The sequence below is a fragment of the Scyliorhinus torazame genome, chromosome 16, assembly GCF_047496885.1.
Source record: "Scyliorhinus torazame isolate Kashiwa2021f chromosome 16, sScyTor2.1, whole genome shotgun sequence".
Lineage (NCBI taxonomy): Eukaryota > Metazoa > Chordata > Chondrichthyes > Carcharhiniformes > Scyliorhinidae > Scyliorhinus > Scyliorhinus torazame.
The window spans coordinates 180,256,917-180,277,565 of record NC_092722.1 but is presented as its reverse complement, the minus strand read 5'-3'; the positions used below and the strand labels follow the sequence as shown (position 1 = coordinate 180,277,565).

Sequence of the window (20,649 nt, the reverse complement as noted above, 5' to 3'; positions counted from 1 at the left end):
GAAACAGATGTACATCCTGACCTTTTAAAGTACGTTAATTGATGTAGTTTAGCTTTGGCAAAGAGTCATCCAGACTCGGAACGTGAGCTCCCCTCTCTCTCTGCAGATGCTGTCAGACCTGCTGAGATTGTCCAGTGTTTTGGTTTTGGATTCCAGCATCCGCAGTAATTTGCTTTTATCTTCAGGTTAGTTTATGCAGAGCAGTGGCCTGATGGAGAATGTTGGCCTCTGATGGTCCAATGGATAACGCGATGGGGTTGTTTGCATATTTAGCGGTTAGTACGCACCTGATGTGGCATCTACATTGGCTAACGCACCAGGGAGAATTAAAAAATCTAGTCATCTCCTAGCCAGGAGCCAATGAGCATCGGGGTCATAGGTGAATAGAAGTTGGTGCCAAGTAAGGAGATGGGCAGAAGGTTTTGGATGACTTTGAGTTTATGGGAGCTAGAATGCGGGGGACTGGTCAGGAGTGCTTTGGAGTGGTTCAGTCGAGAGTAACAAAGGCACGAAGGAGGCTTTCGCCAGCAGATGAGCGGAGACGGGGTCAGTCGGGGTTGTTACAGAGGTAGAACTAGGGGGGGGGGGCTTCATGGTAAGGTGGATGCGTGGTTGTAACTCATCTCAGGGTCAAATATGTCACCAAGGTTGTGAAGAGTGACTCGGCCAAGGAAAAGGCTGGAATCTTGGTTTTATTCCTGGCCTTTTTTTTTTGTTGCTGAATGATTGTTCTTTGTAAACAAATAATGAAGATGATGACATTCCCAGTACCAGCACAAAATGAATAGTTCCATTTGTAGAAGCCGAACACTGCATCGATACTGTGTGGTAGATGAACATTGATGGACAGCAGGCAGCAGATTTGTTGTGAGGGCATTTTGGGGTCAATCCAAGGCCCGCTTCTTTCAGAGGAAGCTGTTCGACACTAACATTTCAATTATAATTCAAGCGATGCAACCAATTTGTGGTACTGCTTTTCATTTCCCCCCCCCCCCTTCTTCCCCGTCAGCCTTCCATCGGGGAATTCTCGGATGAACAAACTTGTTCTTTTTTGTCTCGCTGCCTGTCCGCGTGGTTAAGGTTTCCCTCTGATTTGTGTTCTCTTTCCTTCTACCTCGAACAGATAATGTTAGTGAGCGATCCTGAGATTGAGAGCAGCGTCCTCATCAGCTTGGATGAAGGCGCGACCTATCAGAAGTACCGCCAAAGCTTTCAGATTCAAAGCATGCTCTTTCATCCTCAGGAAGAGGATTGGATTCTGGCCTGCAGCCAAGACCAAAAGGTGAGAGATTTACTTCAGCCTATCGCACTGTTGGAACTTGAGTGACATTTTCACCCAATGTAGCGCTTTGCATCTCTTTGGTTTGAATGGAAACATGTTGGTCCAGATAATAAGGTGGGAAATCCCTTCAACGGTGGCACAGTGGTTCGCACTGCTGCCTCACAGCACCAGGGACCCTGGCTCAATTTCGACCTTGGGTCACTGTCTGTGTGGAGTTTGTTGTACTTTCTCCCCGTGTCTGCGTCGATTTCTTCCGGGTGCTCCGGTTTTCTCCTACAGTCCAATGTTGTACAGGTTAGGTGGATTGGCCAGGCTAAATTGCCCCCTAGGATGGGGTTGGAGGAATAGGGCGCAGGTTTGGGGCTAGGTAGGATGGTCCTTCGAAGGGTCGGTGCGGACTCGATGGGCCGAATGGCCTCCTTCTGCACTGTAGAGATGTTCACAGATTTGCGTTTGCGTTCAAAGTGTCAAAAGCCGTGAACAATGTGAGACTCAGAATTGTGTTTCTATTGAAAGCGTCGCACTCTAGGTTCTGTTCAAAGAGCACCGCTTTGAGCCTGAGTGAGAAGGGTGGGATATTTTTACAACATATCCCTCAGCATTAAAGGAAGCTTTGAGTTTGCTGCCCCACCAAGAGTCTGCACCCTGAGCTTCCATTGATGTACTGATGGGGACAGACCTGTTGCAACTATTAATTAGTCATAACGATTGGAATATCGGAATGTCTTTGGAGTGCCCCGAAGGATTTGGAACACACAATGTTCAGACTGCCTGCGTTTGACAATATGTACACCTGGACTTTCAGAGGATCAAATCCTCAATCAGCCTTCGGGGGCCTACAGCATTGTATTATGAATTGACAATTTCTCAAATTCCGTGTTTGCTTTCTCCTTTGAGATTTGGTTCCCAATTACACCTGTTCCAGATCCTGTCATAGTTGGACACCAGATTATCACTTGGTCCATCACATCTGGCGGTATAAAAATAATATTTTTTTCATAAACCTGAGGTAAAATTAAAACAATACTGCAAGGGGCTATTTTACCATAGCTATGTAATTAAATTGCCATTGTGCTTGCCAGAGCATATGTATAAAGAGCCACTTAGTTACTCAATGCATGTATGCTGCCATTTTGCTATCTGGGTAGATAACAATGAACAGGTAGGACTGAATGGGCCAGATGGATTCATGAAAAAGATGTGACAAAAATTATAATTTTTGAGAAATGTGGGAAACAGTTTCAGTTACAGAAACATTACTAGATTCTCTTTACCCATTCTGGGGATGTGGCATTGCACGCAAGGTCAACATTCATTGCCCATCCTGAGTTATGGTTGTGAAGGTGGTGGTGAGTCTTCCATGAACCGTTGTGTCGAACATACCCCCGTGGTGCTGCTGGGCAGAGAGTTTAACAATTCTGAGTCAGTGACAACAAAGGGATGGCAACAAATGTTCAAATCTGGTTGGCGATAGGCTTAGAGGGGAACTTTTAAGGCAGTCGCTTTCCCGTCTACTTTTCCTTGTTAGGCGGTGGAGATTGTGGATGTCCTTTCGAAGGTGGTTCTGGTGGCAGCCTCTGAAACGACCTTTGCTGGTAAAATGGCCCCCCATTGTCCCACCGTTTGCCTGTGCAAGTTTGGCATCCGCATTTGGTCCCAGCAGCATCACCCATGGCATGCTGGTAAAATTCAGGCCAACAGTGCAATCTTCCAATCAGCTGACAATGAGTTAGTTCAAATTGTAATTCAACTTCTGAATTACTAGTTTTCTAGAATGAAATGAAAATCACTTATTGTCACAAGTAGGCTTCAATGAAGTTACTGTGAACAGCCCCTAGTCGCCACATTCTGGCGCCTGTTCGGGGAGGCTGGTACGGGAATTGAACCGTGCTGCTGGCCTGTCTTGGTCTGCTTTAAAAGCCAGCGATTTAGCCCAGTGTGCTAAACCAGCCCCTGAAGAATGAAGCATAGAAGAATGGTGTATTGATTTTGCATGACCACTTCTATTGAAGATGCTTTTATAAGGTGTGCGTTTTTCTCTCGCTCTGTCTTTTGACAGTAATGAAGAGGTTCCTCCATGTATGAGTCTATCCATATTTTTAGATTGTTCTTTTTTCTAAAACACCTTTTTATATTATGTCTTCCACAACCTTTGGATATCCTCAAGTACTTCACAGTCAAAGTGCTTTATTTACTTTCTTCCCTGTGCACCCCATCCCCCCATTCCATTTTCTCCCTTTACCTCTCCCTGAGCTACAGTTTAATGGGCACTGGTCTATTTATTTAATCAGTGACACTTTTAGCAATCTCATTTTGAAAAGCCAAATAGACAACAGAGCTCAGGGTCCCTTGTATGTAAATTAAGCGTGAGGAGTGGACAGCAGTGTAACTCATGTCTGCTGGACTCTATGATACTGGTTTGAGCTCAATGTCTACAGAATAACTGCTGTTTAGGTCGACAAGTGACTATGTTCCCAACAGACAGCAAAGGATCAATCCATATGTAGTTATCCCACTCATCCACTCATCACCACAGATCACACAAAGCTCCACAGAGCAGCAGGGACTGCATTCATATTCCTTCTCCACAGTTTGACTAGAGATTAGACACAAACCATGAAATAGTCATCTCTATATACAATAAAATGGATTTGCCTTTGTTACACTGCTACTCATTATAGCTACCACGATGAAAGGGAAGCTTCTGTCTGGGAACATGAAAAGGACATCACACATGTGCAAGATGAATTCTTCATGTTGCTCAATCCCGTGCATCCTAAAATCTCCATTTAAAAATAACCGAGACAAATGAGAAAAGGGGCTTGAATAAATACATAGACAAATCCACGGCAGCTCAAATCTCCATTGCAGATTCGCTTCTCAGCCCTTCTGATTGGGGAGAGAGTATAACTCGGCTTCTGAGTTGAGGGGGTCTTTGTTATATGAAAATGGGGGGGTTATGTTTTCACCCCGCTATGGGAGTGCATGAATGGAGGTTGGCAGGCAAGCGGTTTAGCATTATTGGACAGCGTATCAGTTTGCCAGCACCATCTTGGCCATGAGCAAAGGGTGGGTAGGCAATTGAGCTCAGTCAAAGAGCACTTAATTGAGGCCATTTACCAGAAGCGGGCAGGAATTTTCCAACTGCCTGGAAGTTTCCTCTTCCCAATGGTGCCACAACAGCTGTGGCCATTTTTTATTTATGATTGTTTTCGAGTTGCTGAGAGTGTCCTCAATGTGGAGGCACCCTCTCTCTCCCCCACGTGCAGAGCACCTCCTATTGGCCCTCCAGATTTAAGAGCCCACCTGATGTCCTTAAATGGATGATGAGGAGGCCCTCTGCCCACTAATTGGACAATCATAGGAAAATTAATTCTGGTGACACGGTGCAAGGTTGAGACTCTCATTTGACCCTGACATCAATGTTCCAAAAGGCAAGGGGCGGCACGGTAGTGCAACGGTTAGCACTGCTGCCTCACGGCGCTGAGCACCCGGGTTCGATCCTGGCCCCGGGTCACTCTCCGTGTGGAGTTTACACATTCTCCCCGTGTCCTCGTGTGACTCACCCAAAATGATGTGCAGGTTAGGTGGATTGGCCACGCTTAATTGCCCCTTAATTAGAAAAAAAGAATTGGGTCCTCTAAATATATTTTAAAAAATATTCCAGAAGACAAAATCCTACCAGGAGTCAATTTTATTGTAACCCTCCAAAGGAAATCGCACAGAATCTGGAAGAACATTGCGTGTAATATTGACATCACAGGAGACTAAAATCAGGAAGGGTGTAAAGCCAGCATTGCATCCCATCCCCTGTCAGTTCCTGATCGGCAGATCAGGTTAGAGTTGACATTGATGATTTTATAGCCAATAATGATTGCATCTCCCCTGAGGTCTCCTACTGAGCTTGGATGAAGGAAGAACGTTTTATTCATGGTGTACAGGGGATGGGGAAAGAACAGCAGGGAAGCAGGACTAATTGGATAGTTCCTTGAAAGGGGCAGCACAGGAATGGGGGGCCAAATGGTCTCTTTCTGCATTGTATCATTCTGAGGGACAGCCTGAAATATGCCTGTGGAGGGCAATAGACATCTCTGCCTGACTTTCCCCCATCCCTTGGGGGAATAGCTGCCTCTCCACTATCTCTTGGGAGGCTGCTTCGAGAGGCCTGTCATTGAGCACAAATCACACCAATGCCTCTTTGCCAGCAGTCCTCCAAGTGTTCCTGTGTGCTTGACTTACCCTTCCCCCTCTTGCTGCGGACATGTGCCCATGAAATGGCCACCAGAATGTGAGACTGTTCATAAACCTGAGCTGGTGGAGGTTGGGATGTCTGCTGTGACATCTCTGAAGTGGCACTCTCTGCCTCAGCGATGTTGTTGTCCCTCTCCAGGCTGTGTGCATGCTGGGCAGGACATCCTCACTTTGAGGCCTTTCCCTCTTCCCAGTGTCACCTGTAAGTGAGAGGAGAGAGCGAGTGTATGCATGAGCAGCATCCAACATGGACGCACCCTTGACCCTGAGGTTTCTATCACATGCACGAATCCTTATTGGATGGAGCCCAAAATTCAAACTCTCCATCTCTGCTGCCCACTCCACCCCGTCACCTGGCGTTCCCACTCCTCAAAGTCTGTCAGTGTTCTCCACTGGGGAGGTTCTATGGTCCTGCACTCTTTAAATTGTTGCCGGCCCACTCCTGTCTTCTCCCCCTCTCTCTGATTGTGGCCTAACTTCTCTTGCACAAAGAGAGAAGGTGAGGTTGAAAGCAATTGGGTTTCATGGATCTTTCTCATTATTCCTATCACAAAAATGATCCACAGGATTGCGCGCCATGTGAGTGATGCGCTGCAGGTTGTCCAGAATGGTTCTGGGCCAGCATCCTCCAGAGCAGTGAGCCCATGCAGGTATAAGGTTAAGGCTCAAGGAGGCATTTCATTAGTGGTGTTTGTTGGTGCCCTCAATGCCGGAGGTCCTTCACCACACCCCATCCCATCTTCCAGGTCACATGTGAGGTCTCTGTGTAAAAGGGTGAGGGAACCACACTGGTCTCTCTGCCTGCAAAGTAGATGGATTGCAGTGAGGATATGAGGCATCACCTTACCTGATTGCCAAAGAGGCCAATGCCCGCTGTGCCACTCATTGAGGTTAATGTGTGCAGCTGAGGTCATTTATCCTTTTTCACTGGGGTAGTCCTCTCCTGGAGGCCCTGCCCTGACCACCCTGCTCCAATGCCCCCCAGGGTTCATGTCCCTGTTCTACCTTCTCCTCCCATCCTGTGTAAAGAGGACGTCCCTCCTGGCCTCCACTTTGTCAAGCAGGACGCCCAGGGAGGCATCGCTGAACTTGGATGCTGCTCCTCCTAATTTATTAATTTGTGGGATATGGGGGTATTTGGCAAGCTCAGCATTCCTTGCCCTTGAGAAGGTGGTGATGAATCACCTTCTTGGATTGCTATGGTTTGTGTGGTGCAGGTAGGCCCACAGTGCTATCAGGGAGAGGACTTCCAGAATTTTTATCCAGCATTATTCGATGGATGGTGCAGTCGTTCCAAGTCAAGATGTTGTGACTCGGAAGGGAACTTTGAAATGGTGGCGTTCCCATGCATCCGCTGTCCCTGTTCTACCAGCTGATAGAGGCTCTGGGTTTGGAACGTGCTGTTGAAGGAGCTTTGGCGAGTTGCTGCTGTGCCTCTTGGGGATGGTTACGCAGTACTGCCACTGTGCATCGATGGCGGCGGGAGTGAATGTTTAAGATGGACTGCTGATTAAGTGGGTTCCTTTATCTCAGGTGGTGTTGAGCTTTTTGAGTATTGCTGAAGCTGCGCTCAGCCAGGTAAGGATCGAGTATTCCCTCACACTCCTGACATGGAATGAAAATTCTAGCTGGTGAAGGAGTCACTCATGGGGTTAGATGAAATAGGGTGTGAGGAGTCTCGAGTGCAACATGAAAATTGGCCAGTTGACCGAATGGCTGCTCTCTGTGCTGTCAATTCTATATAGAGTGGGAGGGAATTGACAATCCATTGTCACACTGGCATTCATGCAAAGGAAGGTACCATTAACACCAGCACCAAATCAAACATCTAAGTGATCACAATTTTACTGTCCAATTCTAATTCAAAGATATCTCCATTCAACCCTGGGAAACAGAGAAAAATCAATACAATCTCTTTAATAGTCTCCGCTCCCTCTGGTCCGAAATAAGAGTCCATTGATTGGAAAACGTGGATCAAGCCTGTCAGTGGCTTCTAGCCAAAGCCCATTTCCACAGTTTGTGAGGGTTTTCTCTCCCTTCAATTAGCATCTTGGGACCACTTCAGCTTATTAACAACATCACACAAGCCTAGTGGAATTTGAAGTAATCCTTTAATCCCAATCAGTTTACTTTACGAGCCTTCCAGTTACAGTGTTACACTTGGCTGGCTGCTATTTTGACTCGTAAAGTGATCCGACAACGAGGAACACTGGGCTCATCAATTTTAAATAATCCATTCTGATCTGGGGGTGACAGATTGCTGTCAGTACAGGGAAAGGCGAAACATTATTTAACCAAGCTGCAGGTGCAGCAGGAAAGCAATGCAACCCAACACGGGAGGTTTGGATTCAAAAACGCACAAAATAAATGAATTTTTCCTTGTCTTGTCTTTTTTATTTCTATATCTTTCTCGTTCCTGTTTCATTTTACTCTTTTTCTTTCCCTCCCTGTTCCTCAGATGCTCCCCCATCCCATTTCTCACCATGTTTTGCCCTTCAACCTCACCCTGTTTCAACCGCTCTTTCCTCTTTTTCCTTGTTTTCCCCTCGTGTTCTGTTTGATTTTTTTCCTTGAGCTTCCCTCCCGTCCCTTATTTTCCCCTTTCCTCCTGTGCATCTTCTAGTCCCATCTCATGTCCTCCACTTCTCTGCTTTCTCTGAGACGTAGCCATAGAATTTACAGTGCAGAGGGGAACCATTCGGCCCATCGAGTCTGCACCGGCCCCTGGAAAGAGCACTCCACTTAAGCCCACACCTCTGCCCCATACCGTAACCCAGCAACCCCACCCAAACCCCTTGGGCACTAAGGCCAATTTATCATGGCCAATCCGTCTAATCTGCATGTCTTTGGACTGTGGGAGGAAACCGGAGCACCCGGAGGAAACCCACGCAGACACGGGGAGAACGCGCAGACTCCGCACAGACAGTGACCCAAGCCGGGAATCGAACCTGGGACCCTGGAGCTGTGAAGGGACAGTGACCACTGTGCTACTGTGCCGCTCTTCCTCTTTGTCTTTCTGCGCAGTACAACAATCACTTCCGCTCAAAGTGGGGGAGCGTGTTGGTGTTAACGCACTTTGTGACTTTCACGACAGCAAAACAGGCGGCGAGCCTGGATCGATTCAGCGACTGCGGAGGGGCTAGCACCAACGCCACGTGGAACACAATCGATTTCAATGAAAAACAGTGCCGGATTCTCCAGGTCCCTGATTGGCACTCAGGAGGCTGACAAGCTGTAGCCGCACATACACACCTCACTCACCACACACACCATCCCAGCCAAAAACATGGCACTGGTTACGCTGGAACATACAGCTGATGGGTGGCTGGGGTCAGAGGGCACCTAGGGGGGGTTGAGCCTCGGGAGACACCTATATGAGCCATGGCCCTAAGTTCACAGTGGGCTGTTAGCGGTGTGCGCAGCTGCATGGCCGCCTTGCCTGCTGCGGCAATGGTGTTCCGTGCCCGTCCACCCCGACCCCACAGCCCACCTCCTGGTCACCCTCCGCTACTCTCCCCGGCCCTGGCAGAAGCCTCCTGGCCAGCGGCACAACTGTCAGCAAACTATGGCGATGTTGGACACTTTCTGTACCCCGTCTCTCTCCTTCAGCAGCCACAACGCCGGTTTCACGATTTTGTAAAGCACAAGTGAACTGCACCGTTGTGAATGCGGCCCACGGAGGGGGAGGATCGCAGAGGTCCCGGAGAGTATCGGGTCAGGCCCACTAATGACATGCAAATGGTGTTTACTGTACGCGCATTCCGGACCGCATCAACGCTGCTGTCCAGGTGACGGGGATTGCGATTTGGCTTCAAATCGACACCCGCCGTGATTTTATCGTCGGAACCTATTCTCCGCCCAATCACATTCCACGATTTACCCGTCGGCCAACGGAGAATCCCGCCCATCGTGCGCTGAAACTCACTGAAAATACAATGTGTGGTTGTTGAACAGTGGGGCAACAGTCAACCTTTTTAACCGATGTAACTTAAGGATAGAGAAAGAAATATTGTGGAGCAATAACAGAAAAGGAAATGGGTGAATTTGAGTCAAATAAGGCTCAGTAAGTGTGGGAAAATAGATTAAAGAGAAAAGGGAAAAAAAGAGTTGAGACAGATAGGAAAATGGAATCATTACATTCAATTTGAAAAACCTCTGAGGTAATTTACTGTCTGCAGCAATGAACCACCTCAATTTCAGTTGTTCCCCTCCTGTGCGGCAGAGTGTAACAACTCATAAGGATGCTTTTGTTAATGCAGATTAATTTATTTACATACTGTTATGGGCCGGGGCTTAGAAACTCCAAAGTGTATTATGAAGCTCACCTGACCTATAACTTTTATGTTGAATTTGGCTAGGATGAGCACACAAGCCTTCACTTCAGGTGTGGTTCATCAGACTTCTTCGGCGCTTTTATCAAAATAAAGTTGATCATAAGAATGTAGTTAACATATATAAAACAGGTGGCAAGAAGTTGTTTTCAATTACCAACATGAAAAGAACACAAACAGCTGCAGTAATCTATGTATATAACTCTAAATGAATCCCCCCATTAGCTGTTCCAATTCAATACCAACTCCAATAAACCAAAACCCCTTTTCAAGGGCGCGGCCCAGCACACTGCAATCTCACTTGAATGGGACTGGTCCTTTCTCTGAGATCCAGCCTCCAACCAGCAGCTTCAAAACTCCTTCCGGAAAGCAACGCTGGCTTTAGGGTTACCGAGGCAGTTTTGCCACACCCAATGGGCTTTCAGTTCCCTGGAACAGCTTTAAAGTGGAAACAGAGAAAACAGGGAAACACTGCTTCTCTTCTGCAGACCAAACCAACAAACCGAAACTGAAACCAAAACACTAAACCGCCTCTCACCTGACAGCCACAGCCCAGCTCCACCCACAAATGACATCACTGAAGCCGTGCTACAAACCATGTGGTTAGACAAAATCTTTCTTAAAGGGGCACTCACATGACAATGTTTACAATTACATGCTGAGCACAGCACCTCGTTCCCAGTGATTCGTCGCTAGGAGGATAGGTCTCACCAGGCGCTGATTTGGGCCTGCTTTTATCCCCTACCTTAACGAGCCCCAGGTGGTTGGCCTCCGCCCCCTACCTGGAGACCCCGTATTCCATGAGTCCCATAGGGAGGTTAATGGTTGTTTTTCCTCACGGGAGTTATAATATAGAGGGGGCCGGTTTAGCTCAGTAGGCTAGACCGCTGGTTCGTGATGCAGAGTGAGGCCAGCAGAGCAGGTTCAATCCCCATACCGGCTGAGGTTATTCATGACTTCTCAACCTTGCCCCTCGCCTGAGGTGTGGTGATCCTCGGGTTAAATCACCACCCTCAAAGGGTTAAACTCCCTCAAAGGGGAAAGCAACCTATGGTCATTTGGAACTATTGCGACTTTACCATTACCTTTTAAAATACAGAGGTTGAGTGATATTACAGGAACATAAATGAAAAGCTCCTTCTGTCACTAAGTGTGTGGGTTTCCTCCGAGTGCTCCGGTTTCCTCCCACAGTCCAAAGATGTGCAAGTTAGGTGGATTGGCCATGCTAAATTGCCTTTAGTGCCCAAAATTGCCCTTAGTGTTGGGTGGGGTTACTGGGTTGTGGGGATAGGGTGGAGGTGTTGACCTTGGTTAGGGCGCTCTTTCCAAGAGCCAGTGCAGACTCGATGGGCCGAATGGCTTCTGCACTGTAAATTCTATGATTCTATGGTTCTATGATTCTAAGTATCAGCCAGATACTTCTGAGGCTGTATAAGGCTCAGGTCAAGCCTCATTTGGAGTATTGTGAGCAGTTTTAGGCCTCGTATCTAAGGAAGGATGTGCTGGCCATGGAAAGGGTCCAGAGGAGGTTCACAAAAATGATCCCTGGAATGAAGAGCTTGTCGTGTGAAAAACGGTTGAGGACTCTGGGTCTGTACTCATTGGAGTTTATCATAGAAGGATGAGGGGGGATCTTATTGAAACTTACAGGATACTAAGAGGCCTGGATAGAGTGGACGTGGAGAGGATGTTTCCACTGGTAGGAAAAACTAGAACCAGTGGACACCATCTCAGATGAAAGGGATGATCCTTTAAAACAGAGATGAGGAGAAATTTCTTCAGCCAGAGGGTGGTGAATTTGTGGAACTCTTTTCCGCAGGAGGCTGTGGAGGCCAAGTCACTGAGTGTCTTTCAGACAGAGATAGATAGGATCTTGATTAATCAGGGGATCAGGGGTTATGGGGAGAAGGCAGGAGAATGGGGATGAGAAACATATTAGCCATGATTGAATGGCAGAGCGGACTCGATGGGCCGAGTGGCCTAATTCTGCTCCTCTGTCTTATATGGTCTTATTACTTTTCTGTGATGAGTATAGTTCATACTAGCAGCACAAATTCAGCATTTTCAAGATAGTCATGGGAAGACTGCATTTAGTGTAAGGCGAATGTTGGAATGGCACAGATTATCCAGCAACTTGTGGCGACTAACAACACATGCCCTGTCTCTTTGCAGCTACAAGTTGCTTGGGTGGGGGGTGGCGTTTCTCCACAGTAATAACAGCAAGCACAAATTCACAGTCATTTTCACTGTGAACTCTGGGCGCCTCAAGCTCCATGAAGAAATCCAGTCCCCCTATCACCATTTCCCCTAAAACAATGGATTTTAAATAAATCGTTGGAGGTGGGCATCGCTATTGCCCATCACTAGTTGCTTTGAACTTGAGTGGCTTGCTGGGCCATTTAAGAGTCAAGCAAATTGCTATGGATCTGCAGCCACATGTCGGCCAGACCAGGTAAGGATGGCAGAGTTCCTGAATGAACCAGATGGGTTTTTGCAACAATCCACAATGGTTTCATGGTCATCATTAATTAGATTTTTAATTCCAGATTTATTTACTTCAAATTTCACCATCTGCTGTGGTGGGGTTCGAACCTGGGTCCCCCAGAGTATTACTAGCCCTGTGACAATACCACTCCATCACCCCCTCCGCGGAGGTAATCAGTTGCAGTACACTACAATAATGAGGCGTTCGACTCCTCCACGCGAGGTGAATACTGAGCAGTACAAGGTGAAAGATGATTAATAAACACTTCAGCTTACGTGACATCAACTGACATTTTAAAACTGTAAATTGAGAGGATTAAATCCTTTAGGAAAACGCACTGTTAGTTTTACAAGAGGCAAAGAGGCTCTTCTAGAACTTCCTGAAATAACCGTGCTAAATTGCCCTTAGGTTAGGTGGGATTACCGGGTTACAGGGATAGGGTTGACGTGTGGGCTTAAGTAGGGTGCTCTTTCCAGGAGTCGGTGCAGACTCGATGGGCCGAATGGCCTCCTTCTGCACTGTAAATTCTATGATTCTAACTATAGCAGTACCTTGAAGTGCTCAGTACTCCCATATTTAGTCTTGAAAAATAAATATTAAGTATAACTGTGGAAACAGAGCTCGAAGTAATGCCAATGCTAATTAGAAAATCGAGAATTATCCCATTCAGAAACTTAAATTAAATAGTTTGTCATTGTTTTTTCCTGAAATGAACTGACAAATTAATTTACTTTAAATACCATCAGTGTTCATGAATAGATATTTGTTAAATTAATCTTTTTGTTTTGCAAAAATTAGCTTTATTAATTAAAGTTAAAGTAAAACATCTGAAGGAACATGATAAACATTTCAAAAATGCCATCACACAAAGTTCAGTAATATCCAGGTTCTCTACATTTCACAGAGAGGGGAGAGACAACAGTCATAGAGGAGACCCTGGAGTGAATATTCCAATGGGATTAAAGCACATTCCTGTGTTATTGACACCCAAACACAATCGCAGTTCGGTTTTACCTGAAACCCCCAGTGTGAATGGGTTTGTCAGAGTTCAGAACAGTTGCAACTCTGTCGGGCAGTTGGGGCTAAATTAGTAACAGGCAAATCTAAATTAACAGTGCGCGAATCGAGATTAACAGTGGGCAAATCAACTTGAAATGAGGTGCATAAAGCAGCAGTCTGGGAAACACCGAAAAGAGCGTCAGCTGCAGACGGATCTTAACAGAGCCTTGTTAAAAAAAAAAATTAGCATTTTAATTTTGCAGACCATTTTAATCAGCTCTGCTAAGTGAATGGTTGTGATGAATTTGGAGGCAGGCAGTTATTTGGCGCTTCAACATTCAGCCAGGCAACGCCACTCCTGCCAGATATTGATGCCGCCGGCATGAGGCAAAACCCCACACAAGGAATCGCAGAGTTCACAGGGAAAGAAATAAGCAGAACAAAAGAGATAGGAGAGAGCAGCAGAGAAGTGGCCAGACAGAATCTGCTCGATAATCCCTGATTGTAGCTGATCTTCACAGTTGACCAGCATTTTCAAAGAATACAAATCACTCCGATTTCTGTCAGGGGATGTTCACATTCCTAGCCAGCGCTTATTAGCGGAAGTGGAATTTGTTTAACAGAACATGACAAGCATCTGCGGATCCCCCACACACCATTATGTATGGTTGTCAACATCCATTAGACTCACTGTAGAGATCATTATAAAAGTATTAATACGTAAAATAAATATTCCAATTTTGACAGAGCTGCAGTGCTCGTTGGCAGCTACCTGGCTTCTCTGAAGTAGTTCATGCCTGCTTAAAGAGTAGTTCCTGTACTGATATGGTAAGTATGCAGGTTCCTCCTTCACTTTCCATGGGGCTGTCAGCTTTCGGCGGCTCGGTAAAGTTGTCCCAGGAAATTCGTGACTCTTTTAATATTCTAATCATTTGCAGTGTAATGAAAATGAGGCAATATTCAGTTGTAACTCATTCCACGCTGGGTGGTCAGCACCAGGTTCCCATGGACCTTTGCCCCGTTTCTTCACAGAGAAAAAGCATCTGGACTTTAATAAGGACAGGGGGAGTCCATGCCGAGGAAAGTATGAACGTTTTATTTACAGAACGATATCTTAACGCTGCCTGGTAGACCCCTACCAGGTTCCTCTCTGCATATTAGAGTGAGTAGCTAGCCTCACTCTAATATGCATTTGCCTTGTCTACCCGAGGCTTTGAAATCTAACCCTTTGCCTCGGAGACCTTAGGCAAGGACTGGACCCCACGAAAAAGGGCGAGGTGGGATGATACTTGGGTAGGATTTCACAGGGGATTAGAAGCCCCTTGTTGGTTGGCCCCTGGGCAGGATGGAACTCTGGAACTGCTGCTGCCACCAGGGCATCTAGGCACTGCCAGGCTGGCATCCTGGCATTTTGAACTCAATTCCAGGCTGGAATTTTGTCTGTGCCAGGGATCGGCCCCAGGTGTGCCCTGTCAGTGTGAGGTGAGGTGTGAAGAGGCTTGAAGACCCCATTCGAGGTGTGTTAGGGATTGGGGGGGGGGTCCATGGATATCGTGGTGTGGGTTGAGAGATGGGGGCGTCATTCAAAAATGCCGTTCCAAGCTCCTCAGTGCAGGAAGTACGACTAAATGTGACCCCAGGATGGAAGGGAGGGGGCGTTAGATAGTGCCAAGAACAGACTCTATTTTTATTTGGTAAGATCACTCTCTTAATCTTTGTGCATTATAAAATTCTGCACCAGTCAACGTTTTCCAAATTAATATTTCACCCACAACTTCAGGCAAGTTGCAAAGCTCTGGAAAGGGTGCAGAAGAGTCTGGGGAAATGATTCAGTTATGTGGAGAGACTCGACAAACAGGGACAGTGTGCTTTGAGCAGCAAAGGTGAAAGAGAAAATCAATAGAGGTTCTCAAAAATTATGAGCGATTTTGATAAAGGAGATAGTGGGAAGTTGCTTTAACTGGTGGAAAGTTCATTAGCCAGAGGATGCAGATTCAGGTAATTGACCAAGTAACCACTGGGAAGATGAGACTAAAACTAATAGTGCCTTGGAAGATGAAACTGGAGAGTTAAGAGTGGGGAACACAAAAATGTAAAAAATGTTAAATCAATACTTTACCTCAGTTTTTATGGAGGGGGGCATTAGGACCATTCCTATAGGTATGGGCAATTCAGAGGTAATAGAAAGGGAAGAACTTAGAACAATCAACATCGATAGGGAAACAGTACTCAAAACTATTAGGACTGAGGGCAGACAAGTCCCCAGGGCCTGATGGCCTACATACTAGTTAATGTTAAAGCATGTGGCAGCAGAGATAGTGGATCCAGTGATTAGAATATTCCAAAATTACCTGGACACGGGAGAGGTTCCAGTGGATTGGGAAAATGCTAACCTAACACCCTTATTCAAAAAGGGAGGGAGGCAGAATGTGGGAAATTACAGACCAGTTAGTTTAATATCTGTTGCTGGGAAAATGTGAGATTCAATTATCAAGGAAGTAATATTAGAACATTTGGAAAGTCAAACCGCTATCCATCAGAGTCAGTATGGTTTTATTTTTTTTAATATAAAAATTCAGAGTACACAATTTATTTTTTCCAATTAAGGGGCAATTTAGCGTGGCCAATCCACCTGTCCTGCACATCTTTGGGTTGTGGGGGCGAAACCCTCGCAAACACAGGGAGAATGTGCAAACTCCACACGGGCAGTGACCCAGAGCCGGGATCGAACCTGGGACCATGGCTCCGTGAGGTTGTAGTGCTAACCACTGTGCCACCGTGCTGCCCTTAGCATGGTTTTATGAAGGACAAATCATGTTTGCTAATTTGCTAGAGTTCTTCAAAGAAGTAACAAGCAAAGTGGATAATGGGGATGCTGTAGATGTAGTATATCTGGACTTCCAGAAGGTGTTTGATAAGGTGCCGCGCCGAAGGTTTTTTCACAAGGTAAGATCACATGGGATTAGAAGTCATTTATTATCTTGAATAGAAGACTGGCTGACGGACAGAAAACAGGGAGTCGGGATAAATGGGTCATTCTCTGGATGGCAAGATGTAACTAGTGTGGTGCTTGGGCCCCAGCAATTTACAATCTCTATAAATGACTTGGATACAGGGGTAAAAGTTCCTATAACCAAATTTGCAGATGACACAAAAATGGGTGGGACAGCAAAGTGCAATGAGGAAATCAGAACCCTACAAATAGATATAGCTAGGTTAAGAGAGTGGGCCAAAATGTGGCAGATGGAGTTTAATGTGAATAAGTCTGAGGTCATGCATTTTAGTCGAGAAAATGGAAATGCGACTTATTATCTAAATGGGAAGAGACTTTGGGGTTCCCCATTACAGAGGGATCTGGGTGTCCTTGTTCATAAGTCACAGAAAGCTAGATTGCAGGAACAGCAGACAATAAAGAAAGCAAATGGAATGTTGGCATTTATAGCTAAAGAAATAGAGTATAAAGGTAAGGAAGTGCTGTTGCAGCAATGAGACCACACCGGGAGTATTATGCACATTTTTGGTCCCCTTATTTGAGGAAAGATGTAGTGACATTGGAGGCAGTTCAGAGGAGGTTCACTCGGTTGATTCCAGAGATGAGGCATTTATCTTGTGATGAGAGATTGAGCAGTTTAGGCCTATGCTATCTCGAGTTTAGACGAATAAGGGGAGATCAAATTGAGGCACACAAGATGGTAAGAGGTATGGATAAAGTTGATGTGGAGTGGATGCTTCCTCGTGAGGGGCATTCTAAAATGAGAGGTCATAGTCCTTAGGATAAGAGGTAGCGAACTTAAAACAGAGTTGAGGAGAAACAATTCTCCCAAAGGATTGTGAATCTGTGGAATTTGCTATTCCAGTGCGCGATGGATGCTGGGACAGTGAGTAAATTTCAAGGGGATTAGGCAGATTTTTAATTGGTAATGGGTTGAAGGATTGTGTAGATTGGGCAGAACGGTGGAGTTCAGGCCAGGATATCAGCCATGATCGAATGGCGGAGCAGACTCAATGGGCGAAATGGCCTAATTCTACTCCTCTATCTTATGAACGTACCTTATGAACTAATGCAGAAAGTTGTTGTAATGTTAACCATTGTTACGATCCCAGTTATCACTGGATGGTAAGATTCCAGAATGGAATCCTGGCTCGAAAGAGCGTAACTTAAAAAAATTGTCGAGCAACAGAGTCACAGAACCGCTAATTAGTTTAAACAACAAGAAAAAAAACATTTATTAAACATGGAAAGATCAGATTCTGATAAAATACTCCTTTATTCCCCTAATATATTAACAAATACACACAGATTTTAAAATTAACACTGGTTACAAAGTATATCTTCAGCTACAGTGGTCTCAGCAACAGAATGCCCCTTTAAGCACACAAGATGGCTGGGGTCAAATACACTCTCCATTCTGAATCTCAACTGAATGTTTGTGGATGGTCTCCTCAAAATCCCCCAGATGGTTGTCACATGAGAGTTTCCAAACGTCACTCCCAAAAACACACTTTGAAATCTTCATTCACAATAATGCTTTCCGTTAATGGTTCGCATTCCAAAATCCAGTTCAGTTCTTCCAAATGACTCTTTTAAACAAAGCTTCCACTCAACTTTTCACAATTAATCCAGTATCCAGGTTTTACCACTTCCCTTTTAGGATTTCTTTGTCTTTACTTGTGCAAACTGTTCAATTGCTTTATCTCTTGATTCCCAGACTCTGTTAAAATGGCATCAGGCTTTTGATTTAGCTCTGAAGTCTGCTTCCCATGTTGAATCTGGTTACTGCAATTGTCTCTTTAACTGAGGAGACTTTGTTTACTTTTCCTCTTGAATTCTCCTGCACAATACATTGGTCATTGTTTTCTTAACTACAGTCTCGTTCAGGCATCCTTTATACATTCCCTGGTTACCTGTACCAAATCTGGTCCTTTGAGAAGCCTGCCTCCTGTCCAGTCTTTCTTCTGGCAGAGTTGAGCGCTGATCAGCACCCCCCCCCCCCCACCCCGTGTCCTTCTTCTGGCAGAGTTGGGTGCTGATCACCCCCCCCCCCCCCCCGCCCCCGCCATGTCCTGTCTCCAACTGCCAACAAATATAGCTAAAATCTAAATTCAAAAGCTTTTCTACCTTCAGAGGCCCTCTGTTGCTAAGCAACCACTACTACTTTATTTACTCATCACGTCGTGGCCCTTTCTAAACACAATAAATGCACAGATGGAATTGAAACTGAAATCCACCCAAACACTTCTGTCCAGCATGAATCTAACTGTAGGTTTTACCCTTCCAGGCACAGAAATATTAAATTAAACTCACTTAAAATTCTATCTTATTTCTAAATTTATCAATAGAAATATAAATCCCTTCAAACTCCCTTTGTTTTCCTAACAGTTTTGAGTCCAGATAACCAATTTGGACTCAATTTAACTCTGTTTCTCTTCATAGGTACTGCCAGACCTGCTCCAGCATTTGCTGTTTTTATTTCAGACTTCCAGCATCTGCAGTATTTTGCTTGTAAATCAATTTGTTCTGATGATCTGGAATGCACAGTCTGCGAGGCCATTGGGAGTAGATTCTCTCGCAACTCTTAAAAGGGAATTGGATAGATGTTTGAAAAGGAAGCAACTGCAGGGCTCTGGGGAACGAGCAGCGGAGTGCAACCAATTGGGTAGCTTTCAAAGTGTTAGCACTTTGTGATGGCCCCCTTCTGTGACGCTTGATTCTCTGAAGCTCCGCCAGATCTGAAATGGGCTTTCTCGGGTCCAGCATCCACCTTCACTGCTCATTCCCTCCTTTAAGTAAACATTTCCACTTGGAATATAAAACGAGGGAAACATTTTTTTGTGCAATCAAAGCATTATGCAAATGCAGACAATTAAGAATCCCATTAATGCAGCGACATGATGAAAACTGTTATAATTCTAATTAACGCTGATCATTTAGTCTGATGGTTTCACACAATCAAGTTAATTGGACATTGAAAAAAGGAAGAATCTTAACTGCACCCCCTCTACCCCCCCACACACAGACACGCTTTAGAACAGGCAAGCAGTTCCCATTGACAATTGAAATATGTGGCTAAACGCTAGCAGTCATGGCAACAATGCTCCAAGTTTGTTTTGTGTAGCGCCAGTTGTCAGTTGCCGTTAGCGACCTGAAGGCTTCGTGCATTATTCGTCTTTCTGACAAGCCAAGCACGTTGACATATCACTCGTCTTGTTCTCACAACTGCTAATCCAGGCGGGAATTCAGAAAGAACTTCTCCAGCGAGGGAGGGGTTCGAAGGTGGGACTTGCTGCCACATGGAGCGGTTGAGATGAATCAGCAGGGATATATTTAAGGGAAGGCTAGGTCGGTATGAGAGGCATAAAGGAATTCTGGTGGGGTAAAATGAAGAAGTTGTGAAAGCGGTTCATGTGGAACACCAACATTGGTCTGGAGCTGTCGGGCTGAACACATGTCAATGTGCTGTGCAAATATTATGAAATGTACTTTTTGTCACGAACGTTAAGGAAAGGCATGACAGAATGAAAGAGTTTGACCAAACACAGAGCTGAGGTTAAAAATCAGGAAGCTGTTAACCCTGGCCCAGATCTCAATGAAAGATGAGGGGCTGGATTCTCCGTTTCAGCAGTAAGTGCCGGTTGAAACGGAGAATTTGCGGGAGTTTTATGACACTAAAATCGGTGCCGAACCGTCACCGACTCCCGGACCGGTGAGGGACTAGCAGCAGCGCCGGGTGAAACCCCTGGCTCCCGCGGCGAAAACGGCCGGAGAATGGCCAGGTCAGTGGCCGCGCACGGCGACGACCTGCAGCAGTCGTGCCGTACAACATGGCACCGGCCGTGCGCGGACCAGACCCCATGCAACCCCAAAGGCTACCCCCCATCTGTCCCCCCCTGACCTCAAGGAAGCCCCCCACCCCAGCTACCCCCTGGCCGAGTGTGACGGCCCTGGACACAGTCTGCAGCCACCATGCCCAGACCACACGTCAACTCAGACCATCGGGGCGGAGCATCACGGCCTGCCCTTGACGCGCCAATGCAGTTGAAACGGTGTGCGGCGCGCAATGCGATGAAGCCATTTTGGAGAGGGCGGAGACTCGAAAACCGGCGCCAAACCGGCGCCGCCCCCAATTTGGGCGTCGGAATGGGTCCTCCGCCCGATCGCCGATTACAACATCGCCATCGGGCAATGGAGAATTCTGCCCGAGGACTTTTACTTTTCCTCAAAAATGCGTGGTCGCCTTGAAGAAGTTGTGTTTTAGAGTCGGATGATTGATTCATTTTAGTTGTGCTTCAGTTAAGCCGTG

The 20,649-nt window shown here is 46.0% G+C and overlaps 1 protein-coding gene across 2 annotated transcripts in view; it reads left to right on the top strand.

Annotated features, from left to right (window-relative positions):
• Nucleotides 1–20,649, top strand: part of LOC140393265 (VPS10 domain-containing receptor SorCS1-like) — a 1,354,213-nt gene that overhangs the window by 890,924 nt on the left and 442,640 nt on the right. For both annotated transcript variants that reach the window (XM_072479549.1, XM_072479548.1), the window contains exon 4: nucleotides 1,124–1,282. In XM_072479549.1, the coding sequence (XP_072335650.1) occupies nucleotides 1,124–1,282 (159 nt within the window). The remainder of the gene's footprint in view (nucleotides 1–1,123; nucleotides 1,283–20,649) is intronic.